The sequence below is a fragment of the Macrobrachium rosenbergii genome, chromosome 15, assembly GCF_040412425.1.
Source record: "Macrobrachium rosenbergii isolate ZJJX-2024 chromosome 15, ASM4041242v1, whole genome shotgun sequence".
Lineage (NCBI taxonomy): Eukaryota > Metazoa > Arthropoda > Malacostraca > Decapoda > Palaemonidae > Macrobrachium > Macrobrachium rosenbergii.
The window spans coordinates 4,452,372-4,469,938 of record NC_089755.1 but is presented as its reverse complement, the minus strand read 5'-3'; the positions used below and the strand labels follow the sequence as shown (position 1 = coordinate 4,469,938).

General features: G+C 36.4%; 1 protein-coding gene across 1 annotated transcript; it reads left to right on the top strand.

The window, feature by feature from the left end:
- The first annotated feature begins 16,485 nt into the window (after positions 1–16,485).
- Positions 16,486–16,917, top strand: LOC136846855 (uncharacterized). Its single transcript, XM_067118124.1, has one exon. The coding sequence runs from the start codon at positions 16,486–16,488 to the stop codon at positions 16,915–16,917; it is 432 nt and encodes a 143-aa protein (XP_066974225.1).
- The last annotated feature ends 650 nt before the right edge of the window (positions 16,918–17,567 follow it).

The window sequence follows — 17,567 nt, the reverse complement described above, 5'->3', positions numbered from 1 at the left end:
GGGGTAAGCTCGATGCCTTCTTTTGAAGGACTTTGATTTGGCGTTGGGGTATGGTAAAAGACCATAAGTCCCTTGCCTGACATCACATAGAAAAAGAAGAGTCTGTACATGTACCTTATTCTCCCAGCTCCCTTCTCCCAGCAGCGACTCCAAGAATAAGTTCTTCACAGATCTCGCTCTGAGGTTCTGTTATGTTTTTAGAAGATGTTAGTGGCTTTTTTGGGTATATTAGTCACAAAATCGATTTCTTTAAAACCGAACTGATTACGCATACATAATCCCGGGGTGTCACATGACTCGGCCAATATCGCGTGTTCTGACCGGGTAACGGCTGAGATTTGAACTATTTGCTGAATACAGACCTCTGCAAGTGAGGCGGCTTCACGACCAGCCATCCATCTCTAAAAGAAAATTCTTCAAAAAAACACATGGAATATAACTTTGACTTTAAGAGTTCAACAAAATATACAAAACTGACATTAAAACGAAACAATTTAAAAGCACTATATAAAAATACCTGCTATACTAAAAGTTGAAGGCTGGATGATTCGGAAAGGAGGGAGAATATAAAGAAAACCGGCTCAATATATATATAGAGGTGGTGTGATTGTTCAACTTGGGCTCTAAATGCTTAATAAATAATGACTCTAAGATAATAGTAAATATATAAACGGCTTATTTGGCCCAAGACAGAGAAGTCAGAATAGTTAATGCTGGTATTACAAATTTTTATGTGATTTCTATCATATAATATCAGGATTGGACAATCTGCATAGTACGATATATGACACCGTTATATAAATACTGTGACCTTGAGCAATATATATATAGTCGAACCTACGTAATATCCCCAAATTACATCTATACAATATATTTATATATACGACTGATATTTATAATTATTGGGCAGATTCATCTTTAAATTTAGAAAGTGATCCTATTTTTACTTGGGGTTTTTGGAATTAAAATAACTTGCAATATATTAAAGTGTTTTTCATTAGACTTGAGATCCTTTATAAATTTGTCATCTTGGATGTATGGATATATAATTTCTTTATGGAAATGCTTATGGAAGGGGAGTCCGATAGTTTCTTATTTAGAAAATTCTTGCAAAGAAAGAATAAATGAGACCAATATTATCATCAATTCATGCTCCCAATTATAAATAGCCAAATATCTAGTTCCTTTGCTTGAACGGTTTACTTCTAATCAGCATAAAAAACTCTATAAAATTTAAATTATATGTTTTATATCAAGATATGACTAGTATAATACCAGATATCGATGTTGAATCCTTATTCATAAATGTCTTAGTAGAAGAAACAATATAGGTATTTTAGATAAAATTTTATTATATAAATATATATATTTTAATACATGATCGTTGCCATTTAAGAAATTGTTGCAGTTAGCAGTGCTTGACATATTTATTTTAATGATTGTTTGTACAAACAGGTTGACGGTATGGCAATGGATCACCCCTCGGTCCCATGTTTTCCAGAATTTTCATGTGCTATCTGGAGGAGAGGACATTGGAATATTGCCCTATATGGTTTTTATCCTCTTGTGTTTAAACGGTTTTCAGTGACATATTTGTTCTATTTTTAAATCTATATAACCAGTTCCTGTATGAATTAATGAATTACATCCGAATATCAAGTTTACATTAGAAGGACAAAATGATCGATTGCCATTTTTGGATGTTTTGGTGTTTGACTTGGTGATAGTTTTATTCCGTTTTTGGAAAAAGAAATTCTCAGGTTTGGGTCCAAATTTTCAAGTGCTTGTTTTTATAATTTTGAAGAAAACAACACAAATTAAAAACACATCTAACCTCTTATGGGATTGGTATCATAAAGAAATATTGTTCTTGTATAAATATTTTTATAACTGGTTTTCATGTTTTCTTCAAACATTGCAAGAATTTTCTAAATAAGAAACTATCGGACTTCCTTCCATAAGCACTGTTCCACGAAAGAAATTATATGCCAGTATTCCATACATCCAAGATGAAACTCAAGTCTGCAATTGAAAAATACTTTAATATGTTGCAAGTTATTTCAATTCCAAAAAATCCCCTTACAATAGGATCACTTTTTAAATCTAAAGACATGATCTGCCCAATAATGCAATCCTCAGTCGTATATAAATATACTTGCCCCAGATGTAATTTGGGAACTTACGTAGGTTCGACTAAGCGATTGCTCAAGGTCACAGCTGATTCACATGATGGTGTCAGCCATCGTACTGGCTGCAGATTGTCCAATCCCAAATTTTCTAATATCAGAAATCACACAAAAATTTGTAATACCAGCATTAACTATTCTGACTTCTCTGTCTTGGGCCAAACAAGCCGTTTACACGAGCAGCTTATCTTAGAGTCATTATTTATTAAGCAGTTGGTGCCCAAGTTGAACAATCACACCACCTCTGTACAGCTGTATCTGGCTTGAGCCGGTTTTCTTCGCTGCTTCTCCCTCCTTTCCGAATCATTCAGCCTTCAGCCTTTAGTCTAGCAGGTGCTTTTTAAATGGTTTCGTTTTAATGTCAGTTTTGTGTAATTTGTTGAGACTCTTAAATTCAAAGTTATATTCCATGTGTTTTTAATTTGTGTTGTTTTCTCTTTAGCCTTGATGATGTAACTATGTTGTTATGAAACGCGTCGGCAATAAATGTATCGCCTTTTTGATGACCGGCTGTCTCTTGTCACCCTGTCCTTCTATATATATATATATATATATATATATATATATATATATATATATATATATATATATATATATATATATATATATATATATATATATATATATGTATATTACACACAAACACACACACACACACACACACACACACACACACATATATATATATATATATATATATATATATATATATATATATATATATATATATATGTAAATGTATTAACAAAAAGAAGATCTTCTAGTGCTGTTCTTTTTCCAAAACCAGATCTCCTCAACATAACACTTATATGTATATTTACACCAGGCTTAAATTCTCGAGAGCAGCTGGATTACCATTCAGTTCGTGACGTGACATAAATATGTCACCACATGGACACTCCTTCAGTCTGTCTCAAGTCCTTCGTTTTGAAAACAACGGAATCCTCTGCAGCCGTCAGATTAAACAAATGGGACCAGGGCAGGTTCCTAAATACATCATCGTTTGCACAGACTAAATCAGTCATGTTTTGATAGTTTCCTCCTTATTGATTTTGACAGTTATTGTTAAACCCAGCCATGCATGATTATTGTTGTAGTAAAAACTTATATCTCCAAATCCGTTTATTTATGGGAAAGATTTTGTGTTGTTGTTGTTATTCTCGAGTTCCACAAGTGACGGTATTATTTCGCATTGTTTCTCTCCTCCGTTAGCATTTATTCATTGTCCATTGTGGGGAAACAAACCCTTTCCAAATTATATTAGTGTGAAAATAAAATCCCCTTTAAATTATATTATCGTGAAATCAAATTTCTCTCCAGATTATATGATGGTAAAAATAAAATTACTCTAAAAAATTAATTTTAACGTAAAAAAAAAAAAATAATCCAAATTCTATTATCCTGGAAATGAAATCCCCACCAAATTATATTATCACAAAAAGTAAAATCCCCTTACAAATTATATTATCATAAAAATGAAAGTCCCAACCAAATCATATTATCGTGAAAATAAAATCCCGTCAAATTACACCATCGTTGAAATGAAACGAAATCCACACCGAGTTATAATATAGTGAAAATAAAATCTGGCCAAATGATTGTATCCCATCCCAAATTATATTATTACGAAAATAAAAGACCCCAAATTTTATTATTGTTAAAATAGAATCCTCACCAAATAATAAATTATAGAAATAAAAGTCCCATCGTGAAAATAAATCACCCTCAAAATTACATTATCGTGAAATTAAAATCCCCGCCAAATAATAATTGTAGAGTAAATTGGCCGTTGTCATCAAACCTATTTTACAATCTCGAAGTTCGTACAATTTTTCCTATTACAAAAAATTATCTAGAAAACAAAGTGCAAACTAGCAAGAACTCTTCAGGTTCCATACAATGGTGTAGAAGACGTCTTCAGAACTCTCCCAGATTCTCAAAACAACAAAAAATATTTGATGAAAAAAATGAACAAAGAAAACAGACTGATTTTCACAGGTGGCAGAAAAAGTCCTCATTGCTAATCTTGCAAGTCGTATCCACCCCTGGGATGGCAACACAAAGTGGATCTTGATACCTCCTGTTATTTTCTGTCACAACGACAGAAAAACTGTCGCCTGAACTCTGGCGACAAGTTTTCCTCTTCCTCCTCTTGCGGCCTTCTCGATATTTCAGGACAAGTTTTGGTATTAGCCCGGAGAGAGAGAGAGAGAGAGAGAGAGAGAGAGAGAGAGAGAGAGAGAGAGAGAGAGAGAGAGAGAGAGAGAGAGAGAGAGAGAGCTTTCGTCTCTCCATGAATTACATTGAAATCTGCTGCTACAAAAACGCATATAAAGATGGCCTACTGAAAGAGAGAGAGAGAGAGAGAGAGAGAGAGAGAGAGAGAGAGAGAGAGAGAGAGAGAGAGAGAACGTTCGTCTGTCCATGAATTACATTGCAATCTGCTGCTACAAAGAAGGAAATGGCATACTGAAAGAGAGAGAGAGAGAGTGATCAGCTAGTAGTTACCTTCCCAGATCACTACATGTTCAAATGCCAATTTCAACGGGAAATTTCCTTCCAGTTTGGTCAGCTTTATTTCGGAATAAATCCTGAGGTCACGACGGCCCTTGGGGTCATCCCCCCCCTCCCCCAAACAAATCATCTTTTATGATACGATCTCATAAATGCTTTCATGGCCTCAGTTATAGCGAAAGGAAATGACGATTTCATGGGACATGAAGCTCTGGAAATCGCCCTTTGAAATGGGCCCCATTTGATTGGGAAGTCCCGCTGGAATTTCTTTGCTGTCGTCAGATTAGGTTCATTTTTACCTTTCTAAAATCTTTTTTCTCTCAGTCGTAGATATTCAGAACAAATTACACTTTCAGGGTGACTAGTTGGTGATAGTCACTTGGGCAGAAACTATCCAAGCTAAAATAGTCAGCTGTTTTCATGAACACGATCAAGCATTGTCTTGTAAATCACATGATATGATTGCCAGGATCAAATAACTGAAATGCTTCCACCTAATTCTCTTGTTTGTTAAAATAAGCATTTTTCTCTATTTTTTATTTCCATAACTGCTGTTGTGGACTATAGAACACAGTCACACAACACACACACACACACCACACACACACACACACACACACATACACATACATACACACACACACACATATATATATATATATATATATATATATATATATATATATATATATATATTATAAAAATATATATATATATATATATTGTTTACAAAGAGAGAGAGAGAGAGAATAGAGAGAGAGAGAGATAAGATTGAGAGAGAGAGTAAATCCTGTGTAGGACCCCATTCAAATATTCCTCCAGAGACCTGGGGCTCTCCTTAACCACCCTTCAGCATTCGCGTAGGATATTCGATTTCCCTGAGGCTCTAATCCACTCAGTCCTTCCGAAGGTCCTACTTGGGATTTCTGGCTCTCGATATTTGGAGGGAATTTCCTAAACCATTTTGGTTAAAGAGATGTTCCCCTTGTGTACGGGTTCGAACCTAACCCTTGTGTTTGTCAGACACTTCTTCGAATGAAATAACATTGTGTCAAGTTTCTCTTTAGTCTTTTGGAAAATTGGTGCCTTTGTGTGTTACTTTTATTCTTTTGGTGTCACAAAGGCAATGTGATGACTTACCAACACATATATACGTACGTACATACATACATTCATACATAAATATTCATATAAGTAAAAATCACACACATTCTCGTGATTTGATTATAAGCTGAAACCACAGGAAATGTTTACAAGGGAAGTTATACATCAAGAAATGTTTATGGCGTCAGTGGAGTAAAAAAGAAAGAAGAAGAAGAAGAGAGAAGAAGAAGAAGAAGAAGAAGGCAGTCTTATCACCCATCCCAAAACCCACCATAAAAAAAATGGCAGCGCTTTGGCTAAGCATATCTCTCATTACATCATCTCCCACTTTTACGCTTTTATTCCTTCCTTCCTTCCTTCTACGCACTGAATTGGCGCAGATACAGAGCAGAGATTCGAGCTCAGCATCAGTTTTACCCAGGAACGGTCTTCAGGGTTTTACGAGGGAAAAGAGATCGGTTATTCTCTGAAGATGGAAGGCGGTTCTCAGCTTTTAAGTATACGGTGGGGAAATGGCTGATCTTTACAAGGGAAGAATGCAAAGGGGTTATTTATTGAGCATTATCTTCTACATTATGGAATTCACGAAGGTGGCACAGCGCTTATGGCCAAATCAAAATGTAACAAATAAAAATGCGCCGTAGTTTCTTCAGCATAATCGGGTTATCTGTACACTGTACAGTCAAGGCCACCGAAAATAGATCTATTTTTCGGTGGTCTCTTTATAATGCTGTATGAGCCACTGATGAAACTTAACCACGGCCCGGATGGTGGCCTGGCCTATATCGTTGCCAGGTACACGATTATCTGGTAACTTTAACCTTAAATAAAATAAAATTTACTGAGGTCAGAGGGCTGCAATTTGGTATGTTTGATAATTGGAGGATGGATGATCAACATACCAATTTGCAGAGGATCTCCTGCCCGCTCAGTAGTTTTTAAGATCTGAGGGCCCGGACAGAAAAAGTGCGGACAGAGTCAAAAGTGCGGACGGACAGACAAAGCAGGCAAAAATAGCATTTCTTTTCAGAAAACTAATAAAAACTAAAAATCCATAAAAAACCTTTCTCTAGAGAATAAAAAGTATCTCAAAAGTTCCATCGAGTTTGATGGGAATCAAAGTGTCATCTGAGTCTCGAGGAAATCCTCATTATTTTGAACAACTCTGTGAATCAGACATTTGCGCTAACAGTTACTTGTTAGAGGTAGAGGTTCTTTCAGTGAGGCAGGATGAGGATTACCTCATCAAGGCCCTCCTGTTTTGATGGTGTACCGTTCTCGAGAGAGGTGAAAAACACGTCTAGTGATTTCTTGAATTATAAATCATGGTGGGAAATATTTAGGAGAAATAATCCAATAGGTCAAGATATAGATCTATCACCGATCAAAAATATAATAATAATAATAATAATAATAATAAGCTTCTCATAATAATAATAATAATAATAATAATAATAATAATAATAAGAATGTATTAATATCTGAGCGGGTCGAATTTTCATTGCTTTCAATTTCTGCCTAATAATAATAATAATAATAATAATAATAATAATAATAATAATAATAATAATAATAATAATAATAATAATTTTATTAAGTGCATATTTCATTAATATCATTCTATAAAGTCTTAGAATCCAAGGTGTTTTAAACATATGGTAAAATGAAATCCAGCTTTGTGTCTTACATGACAATAAATGATGCGTTCCTTGAAATATGACGAGTTGTATTTTACTTCTGAAATATTTTCGAAGACTTGAAAAAGAGCGTCTCGTGGTAAAAGATCTCAGCATTTTAGAATGGTCGCTTCTGTTTATTGCAAATGCGTCTTTCTTCTCTTCTTCACGAACGATTTATAGAGGCTTCAGCTCATTTCACTGATGTTGTAGTAAAAGTTCTTAATACAACACAGAACACGACAGCATGTTATGAAATGAAATGATTCGCAAATGTCATTAAATAGTTCTTTCCGTCTATAGATGAAAAGATGAAGCGTATCTTGTATGTTTTGTGACATCTGCCACTTTTTGAAATGCTGACAAAATGTCAATTATTCTAAATGTCTGTGGCACTTAATGTGCGCTTAACAGAGAGAGAGAGAGAGGAGAAATGCTTCTTGGCCAGTCCACGATTTGTGGGTTCTTTTTTATATCCCAGCACATATGTTTCCGTTTTTTATAACTTGTAGGAACACAGTATCTCGATTATGTCAAGAAAGGTGAAAGAGAGAGAGAGAGGAGAAATATCGTTTCTTGGCTAGTCCATATTTTGTGGGTTTTTATAACCTAGCACATAGATTTCCGTTTTTGATAACTTGTAGGATCATATTAGATAAACGAGAGAGAGAGAGAGAGAGAGGCTATGACGAGATCGTCTGTAGATGATGAATAAATCTTCCTCAGTCAATTCAGTCATGATTTATTTCCTTCTTCTTCTTCTTCTTCTTCTTCTTCTTCTTCTTCTTCTTCTTCTTCTTCTTCTTCATGAACGAGGAAGGGATATCCAGAATTTCTTTCGTGTTTCTTCAGTGTCTATGGACAGGAAGCCTTAAGCTTCATACATCATTTGGAAAGAAATTTATAGAAACTTGATGCTAACTCACGTTGCAGTCCTTGGGTGGGGTGTGGGGTAAGGTATGGGAGTTAGGGTGGGGATGGGATGTGGAATTGGGGTAGGGTCTGGGCTGGGGTCTGGGGTGGGTTGTGGGATGTGGGAGTATGGGGTGGGAGTGTGGGATGGGGTGTTGTGTGGGGTGTGTTCAGGGTGGTGCTGTGAGTGGGAGTGCAGGTTTTAGTGTTGTACCTAAAAGAATGGTCTTGATGTGGGGGTGCAGAAAAACTTATGTGTGGGTTGGGGATTGGGTGTTGTGGGGGTGGGGTGTCCTACTGGTATGAAGGATTAAAGAAGGGTGATTGCAAGTATGGGTGGATTTAAAATTATCTGGGGTGTGGTTACTTGTGCTAAAATGCAGGGTTTATTTTCAACATTATTCGTGTGATGAAAAGATAAAAATTATAACCAGTGACGAGAAACAATATGTGTAGATATGAATAAACTGGCATTGTTAAGTGAAATAAACTAACCTCAGACTCTCTCTCTCTCTCTATGAAGGATTCTCTCTCTCTCTCTCTCTCTGATAATCTCTCTGTTGTGTTGGTTAATGGGAGTGATTTTTGCATTCACGTGCATTCCCATTCCGTATGGAATCCACCAATAAAAAGCACATCTACTGGTGAAACCGTTGGCGTTATTCTGTAAATTCTATTCTGTCATTCTCTACTGGTGCTGTTGCTCTTTTCGCTGGAAACTCCATCCACTTGTGTATGGTGGAAAGTATTGATGCTATTTTGCCTTCGTGCTTCTTTGAGCTGTGAAATGGTTTCCAGTGATGGAGGTTGCAAAACAAATTCTTAGCTGGAAGAGAATTTCTTCACCAAGAGGATCAGGATTTATGGTTAATTTTATGAGACTCGATGAGTAAGACATGGATGCAGGAGAGGCCATGGTTTTGAAATAAAGGGACGTTTCACCTGATATATTGCGCCATCAACCTGTTACGACTTTGTGGGATGGTCGGTGATGGACGCTTGTACTGGTGTGGGTCTTCGTATTTTCTGTGTGTGTATACAGCGTATATCTGATGGTGGTTTATGAGTGATTTTGGTAAATCTCTTTAGTTTTCTGTAAAGGGGTGAGATAGTTTGTCTATCTGGGATCTCCTCACATCTTAAAAACTACAGAGGGTAGAAGGTGGGGCAAAACTGGGGTGTTGTCATTCCTCCAATCATCAAACATACCATATTTTTATTTTTGGGATGTGGGTTAAATTCAGCCATAATGTCTGGCAGCGTTATAGGTATAAACCAAAAACACAGGCCACAGAATGTCAGTGGCTGAAAGTTTCATTTTGGTGCTGTGCAATTGATGGGTGATGAAAATCATCGCATTTTCTACTTGTTTTAAATGGGTTCTCAGTTACTGTTAGTGACATCAGATGAATCCTCAGCCTGATGTTTCCAAAGAGTAGCATTTGTTTAAACATGGACCAATAAGCGTGATGTATATTTCAGATTCAGAGTTGAAAATGTCACGTTCTCGTAGACTTTGCACTGCTTCCGTGGCGGCGGTTCTCTCTCTCGCTCTCTAGGTCCTCTCTTTGTTAGGGATTCAAAACAAATAAAATGGTTAGGGCATCTATCGTTCCTAACAACGACTGTTTCAAAGCTGAAAAAAAAATAGGTATTCTGTTCATTTTGCCTCTTTTCGAGGGGATGTGGGGAGAGAGATAAAATGGCAATTGAAAGGCCTTTATCAAAGTTAAGTCTTCCTCAAAAACGGGTAAAAGTGTCGTCAGATTGATGTATTTTTTCTCGACCAAAAAGGCGAAAAAGAATGGTTAATGGTGTCTTCTGATATGATAAAATGGTTCTGTTCCTTCCTACCAAGGGCAAATCCTTATACCTCCATACTCTTCAGGCAGTTAATGATGTTCTACTGCTCAAGGGATCTTTTATATCGCTTCCCCGGCATATATATATATATGCTGCAGCATTCCTATATATGTATATTGTTCCATTCTGCCAGGAGCTGGGTATTATATGTGATGAGTAGTTTATGTATATGTATATTGCTGGATAACTCCTGATATATATATATATATATATATATATATATATATATATATATATATATATATATCCTATATACCGGTAAATACATAAATACATACATGCAAACATAGAAGCCAAAGCAATCTTTGGATGTTTGCTGACAATCTCTCCCAAAATATGAGTTTCAAGGATTCTTTGTGCATTTACCTTGCTGAAGACTTATTGAATACATTGCCAATGTTTTAGTCCCTGAAAAAGAGAGAGAAGGTTTTTAAAAATAACAAGGTAAAGTTTAATGTTATACAGTGAACTAATAATAATAATAATAATAATAATAATAATAATAATAATAATAATAATAATAATAATAATAATAATGTACTGTTAAATGAAATAGCTAGATCATTCAAGGTTAATTTTGTTGTCTTTGCTGCCGTTCACAAGAAGAAGAAGAAGAAGAAGAAGAAGAAGAAGAAGAAGAAGAAGAAGAAGAAGAAGAAGAAGAAGACTGATAAACAAGAAACAACATGGCAGGCGAATCTAGAGCAACTCTGCTGATTAAACACTTCAGACACCTGGTGGATCAGGTAAGGTGTTTCTCTCGCGCCCAGAGAATATTACCTGAAGAACCGCGCAGGTGAGAATCTCCTTCAGGTGTGAGAGAGGGGAGGGGGTGGGGGGGAGGAGAGTTTCATTTACATGGAAACAAGGCTGGAGAGACGATGTTTATTCCATTGGGGGAAAGCGAAGAAGCCTCCTCCCGCTTCCTTTTGGACTGCTCGCGAGGTTCTTTTGGCTGCGTGATTCAAGACGCCCTTTGAATGTTGTTGACTCAAAGAGCAGACAGACAAACAAACAAATAAACAATGGATGAATGAATGAATGAAAGAAGTAATTAGATGTGGTTCGTTAGTTGATATTTTATATTTAATATTTTTACCAATTGACATTTTTATTAATTAACATTTTTATAAATTATTACTTTTATTATTTAATATTTTAACTGATTACTTCAAATAATTATTTTCATTAATATCTTAAGTAATATTTTAACAAATCAGTTATTTACCTGACATTTAAATTACTTGGCAACGCTGTTTAAACTTGGGACTTCAGAAAAAGTGGGTTATTATTATTATTATTATTATTATTATTATTATTATTATTATTATTATTATTATTATTATTATTATTATTATTATTATTCAGAAGATGAACCCTACTCATATGGAAGAAGCCCATCACAGGGGCCATCGACTTGAAATCCTAGAGGCTTCCAAAGAATGTTAATGTGTCCATTCGAAAGAAGTAACAGAAGGTAAAGGGAAACACTGAAAGAAGAGATCAGTCATTAAAAAAGAAAATCTTGGCGCATTTCAGAAAATATTGACCAAAGATGATGATTTATGATTTGTGAAAATGAGTCCATGAAGCCAAGAACTGGGGCAATTTCAGCCATCCAGTGCCAAGGACAGTGGAAGGGGGAGTTGGAGTGGTTGGACAGCAAGGTCAAGAAATGCTGAAAATAAAGGAGATGAAATAAATGGATCTAAAGGTGGAACTGGGAGAAAATACGGTAGTTGCACTAGGAAGTAATAGATAGAGAGGCTGGACAGCAAGATTAAGGGATCCAGAAAATAAAGGAGATGAAATACCTGGATCTAAAGGTGGAATTGGGAGGAAACCCCACAGTTACACTGAGAATTAATAGTCAAGAGAAGTTGAACAGCTAGAAAGGAACAGAGAATGGAGGTAAAGTGAAAGGCTAAGAGGTGGGTGCAACAGGGGCCTAAGGAACGCTGCAAACCACTTTAGTAATGCCTACAGTGCACCTTACCAGAGCTGATAGGTTAACAAATACAAAAAGAAATTAGAAAAAAAGATAAAATGCGGAAATCACAGACGTCTTTTACCGCGAGAAGGACATCAAAGACAAAGACGAATGACATCAAATACTAAGAAAGAAAGAAAAAAGGAAAGAAAGTAAGAAAGAAAGAAGGTAGACGCCATTAAACTAACAAAATGAGTATTAGATATAAAATGATCACCTGTGGAAATGAAAGAGTCACAATCGTTCATTCCCTCTGTCGCTTTGAAAGTCTAATCACTCGCCATTAGTGTGAGTGCGCTCTCTCTCTCTCTCTCTCTCTCTCTCTCTCTCTCTCTCTCTCTCTCTCTCTCTCTCTCTCTCTCTCTCTCTCATGTTCATAATAGTCATTCTTTTAGTTTCTCTTTTAAATCCCAACTACAAAGGATTCAGTTGGGGATTCTGCAAATAGAAGAAGAAGAAGAAGAAGAAGAAGAAGAAGAAGAAGAAACAGGATTAATTTTGTGGTCGCGGATTAATTTCTGGGGGATTGATTAAAGGCTTCCCTTTGTGGAGACAAAATTGTCATAAGTCTCTTGTTTTTTCTATGGAAAAGGTAGAAAAATAATAGTAAAGGGGAGAAGATGTATGAAGAGAGAGAGAGAGAGAGAGAGAGAGAGAGAGAGAGAGAGAGAGAGAGACTGAACCGCCATCAAAAAACAATTTATCTTGTGGGCTTAAGACTTTTTGAGACCATGGTTGCCTAAATGTTGAAGCATTTTCTCAGCTTTCAAAATGACACTGCGAGGAGATACATCAGGTGCACACATTCTGTCTTAACATTATATATATATATATATATATATATATATATATATATATATATATATATATATATATATATATATATATATATATGTATATTATATATATATATATATATATATATATATATAATTATTTATATATATATATATATATATATATATATATATATATATATATATATATATATATATAAAAATTAAATGAGAAATAGATAAACAAAACATATTGTTCTACTAAATGCTACAGCCAAATTTTTGTTTGTAAAAATTACCATTGAAAGAAAACACGTTGTTAGTTACACAGAGGTTGATAAGTTTTAAAGTTTTATCTATGCCAAGAGGAAAATGGTCTTCATATGGTTGTAACTTCCTCTCTAAGAAAGACAACACGTCGGCAATCGGGACTTTAGTAAATAAAACTTATCAACCTCTGTGTAACTAACAACATGTTTTCTTTCAATGGTAATTTTTACAAACAAAAATTTGGCTGTAGCATGGGAAGTCCCCTATCACCCCTTCTAGCAAACTTGTACATGGAATATTTCGAAACAGAACTTTTGTCGTCTATCAAACCCCATAATATGATCTGGCTTAGATACGTAGATGATATCTTTACTTTCTGGGACAATAACAGGGACTTTAATGAATTTTTAGTAGGCTAAATTCGCTAGTTCCGACCATAAAATTTAAAACAGAATGGGAAAAGGACGGAAAACTGCCGTTCCTAGATGTACTGATCATAAGAAAACAGAACAGGTATGCATTTACAGTATATAGAAAACCCACCTTCGCTGTCTCCTACATTCAGAGCTACCAACGACGTCTCCGTAAAAATCATGGTAGGGTGCAACTCAGAGGACTTAGGATATGTTCAAATGAGTACCTGGATAAAGAATTTAACACGATCCGCCAACACCTAACGCAACTGCTATATCCACCACACATTATCGAGAGGGCTATTAACAAAGCGAATAAAATATACTATAGAGGTCCACTCACAACAGACAAATAGATTTCAACAACAAAATAAAGCTTCCGTACGATGAAAACATCCAAAAGGCCTCCGAACAACTCAGGCCTAACAATCCTTTCATTTTCCATTATCCCAAATCCATCGGGAGTTCGCTCGTTAACATATACTTAAATAACTAAAAGGGAAGAGGCCGGGTTTACAAGATTTGTAGTAATTGTCAGGACATCTGTAGGCGAGACAGGTAGATCGCTCTCGCAAAGAATAACAGAGCACAAAAAGATCAGTACGTTACGCTCGGAGAGTTCAGGAATTTTCCTACATATCAGAAATACAGGGCATGTCATTAACTGGAGTGGGGCGGAGTTGGTTTTCAAAGTAGCTGTCCGTACAAAAGAAGGATGCTGGAATCTGCTATCATCAATCAAACCAACAATATGAACCTGTCAGGAGGACATTGGAAATCGGATGACATCGACATTTAATCCTCAAACCCCTCCTGAAGAAGATGACCCAAGAAACGCGACTGCCAAATCCATCGCCAAACGGGAGCTAATGAGGCCAAAAACCACTATGGAATTTGGTCATTCTCCTCCTTAAGAAACGCCACCTCCATAACATGAAAGGCCTGGGGCCATTTTATGTTAATATATATACCATTGTAACTTTCCACCTGTCCATATTATAAAGTGAACATGTAACAGAAGCTAGTGCCCGAAATATATAGTTTCAACGTTTAAATAGTGTTTTATGGCCATTTATATTCATATATATATATATATATATATATATATATATATATATATATATAGTTATATATATATATATCCATATGGAATTATGTATGTATATAAAGAATTTATATGCCATTCTTCCAAATGAATATTACAAAACAGTCATCTCCTTTTGTGTTCTCACATCTCCCTTCAGAACAAAGAGCAAAACAGAACAAAACTCAGATCAGAACATCAGAAAAAAAGCAAAACAAAACAAAGAGATCAGAAAGAGAAGAGAGAATAAAAGAGAGAGAGAGAGAGAGAGAGAGAGAGAGAGAGAGAGATCATTAGCAAACTCATCGTAGACACCAATCCATTCGTGTCCTTTCTCCCCACACTCTCCTTTCCTTTCTCCTTGTCTTCTTCCAACGCTATCACCTCTTTCCTCTTGCCCCGTTTCTTCCCCTTTCGCTCTTTTCTCCTCTTCTCCTTCCTCCTTCTTCCCGTTCTTTCTGTTCTTGGGAACATGGTGATGGATCCTCGCTCTCCTGGGTCTTCGGAATTCAGAAGGTTTTGTTTCAGCCTCTCTGTTTCCTTCTGGGGTCGCCTTTCAGGGAGAGAGAGAGAGAGAGAGAGAGAGAGAGAGAGAGAGAGAGAGAGAGAGAGAGAGAGATAGCGCGTACATAAATATTCTAATTCCCTATAAAGTACGGTATGTAAACCTATAACAGTTAATTCCTCTCTTTGGAAGAGAGAGAGAGAGAGAGAGAGAGAGAGAGAGAGAGAGAGAGAGAGAGAATACATAAATAGTCTAATTACCCATAGAGTATGCTATTTGAAATTGCAAAAGGGATTTCATATCTCTTTGAGAGAGAGAGAGAGAGAGAGAGAGAGATCATCAAAGAAAACTCAATACTAAAAGCAGAAAAACTTGACAAAAGCTGCATCTTCGTCTCTCTCTCTCTCTCTCTCTCTCTCTCTCTCTCTCTCTCTCTCTCTCTCTCTCTCTCTCTCCTCTCTGCCACAGACACTAGATGATACGAAGTGAAAACACTTTCTATAAATTTCTCAATATTTTTCACCGTTTATTTTGACGAAGCCATTTCCTCTTCTTTTTGCAATGTTGTTGCAAGATTGCAGCGCTTGAGAAACCTCAGATAGAGACGTAGAATGCGCGAGGATTATGGAAATAATAAGAATACAGTTGGTGCGTAAAATGTCTTGAGATTTTGGTTGATAGTGCTTCTGGGAAGATACCAATGTATTATGATGTATGTATGTATGTATGTATATATTATATATATATATATATATATATATATATATATATATATATATATATATATATATATATATATATATATGCTTCAAAAATCACAGGAGGTGCTCATGACTTCAGTATATTCTTGAATCCTGTGGAATTATATATATATATATATATATATATATATATATATATATATATATATATATATATATATATATATATATATATATATATATATATATATATATATATATATATATGTGCGTGTGTGTGTGTGTGTGTGTGTGTGCGTGTGTGTGTGTGTGCGTGCGTGCGCGCGTGTGTGTGTACATAGAATCTACTGGTCACTTTTTACCAGATACATATGTAATCGTAATAGCCACCGTGCCCTCTTAGCTTCTCGAATTTTTCGCGGTTTTTTTTGGATACGCTTCTCACTAGAATATGCACTGAAAAGGCTCTTTTCTCCAACCACCGTGGCCATATGTACACCCAGATCGACGGGGTGGCGATGGGTTCTCCCCTTGGAGTCCTCTTTGCCAATTGCTATATGGGCACTGTGGAACAGAGGGTCTTCGAAAGTATCAACCAGCCAAGGATGTATGTGCGCTACATCGATGATACCTTCATCAGCGCCAATTCAGGAGAGGAAATCTGGAACCAAGACCACTGCCTCCCCTTCCTTGACGTCCTTGTTGAGCAAAGGGAGGCCCTATTCTCCACAAAGTTCTACATGAAGACGATGAACCTGGGCATGTGCATGAACAGAGCAAGCAAGAGTCCCAAGAGGTATAAGCGCTCCATCATCAGTACCTACATTAGAAGGGCCCTCTCACACTGCTTCTCCTGGAATGACATACACGAAGAAATGGAATGTGTAGCCCAGGTCCTCGTCGACAATGGACATCCAAACTGAAATATAGAAGAATCTATCAAGATGAACATCAATAGATGGTACTGGCAGGAACTTTGCCCCAACACCCCTGAATGCATAGAGCTCTTCTATAAAGGAAAATTCCATCAGAAATATAAAGATGAACGTGCCCTCAATAACATCATCAAGGATAATGTCTGACCCGCTGACCCCAAAAGACTTCATCTGGTTATATACTACAAAGGTCAAATGACAAGCAGCCTGGTGATGCATAACTATCCAGCTGCCTCTCAGCAGGACCCCTTGAAGAAAATTAACATGGTCCACTGGTACTCATGCCCCATCTGAGGATGCCTCGGTTCATACATCGGTATGACCACCATGCGTTTCTCCAAGAGGATTTCCTTCCATGTCCAAGAAGGAGCCATTTTTAACCACGCTAGGACTGCCCATAACCAGAGAATTACTAGAAAAGACATAATCCCGAATATCGAAATAATTGACCAGGCTACCGACCACTGCCGCCTATGCCTCCTGGAAGCATTACACACTGGGAAGGAGAAACCAAACCTCAACATAACACGGGAAACCTTTCTCTTCCCCACAGCCACCAGGAGACCCACATCGAGCGCCCCCCGAGTGAGCGAATCAAAATTTTACATCTGAGGATCGAAATTCTCCCATTCATCTCC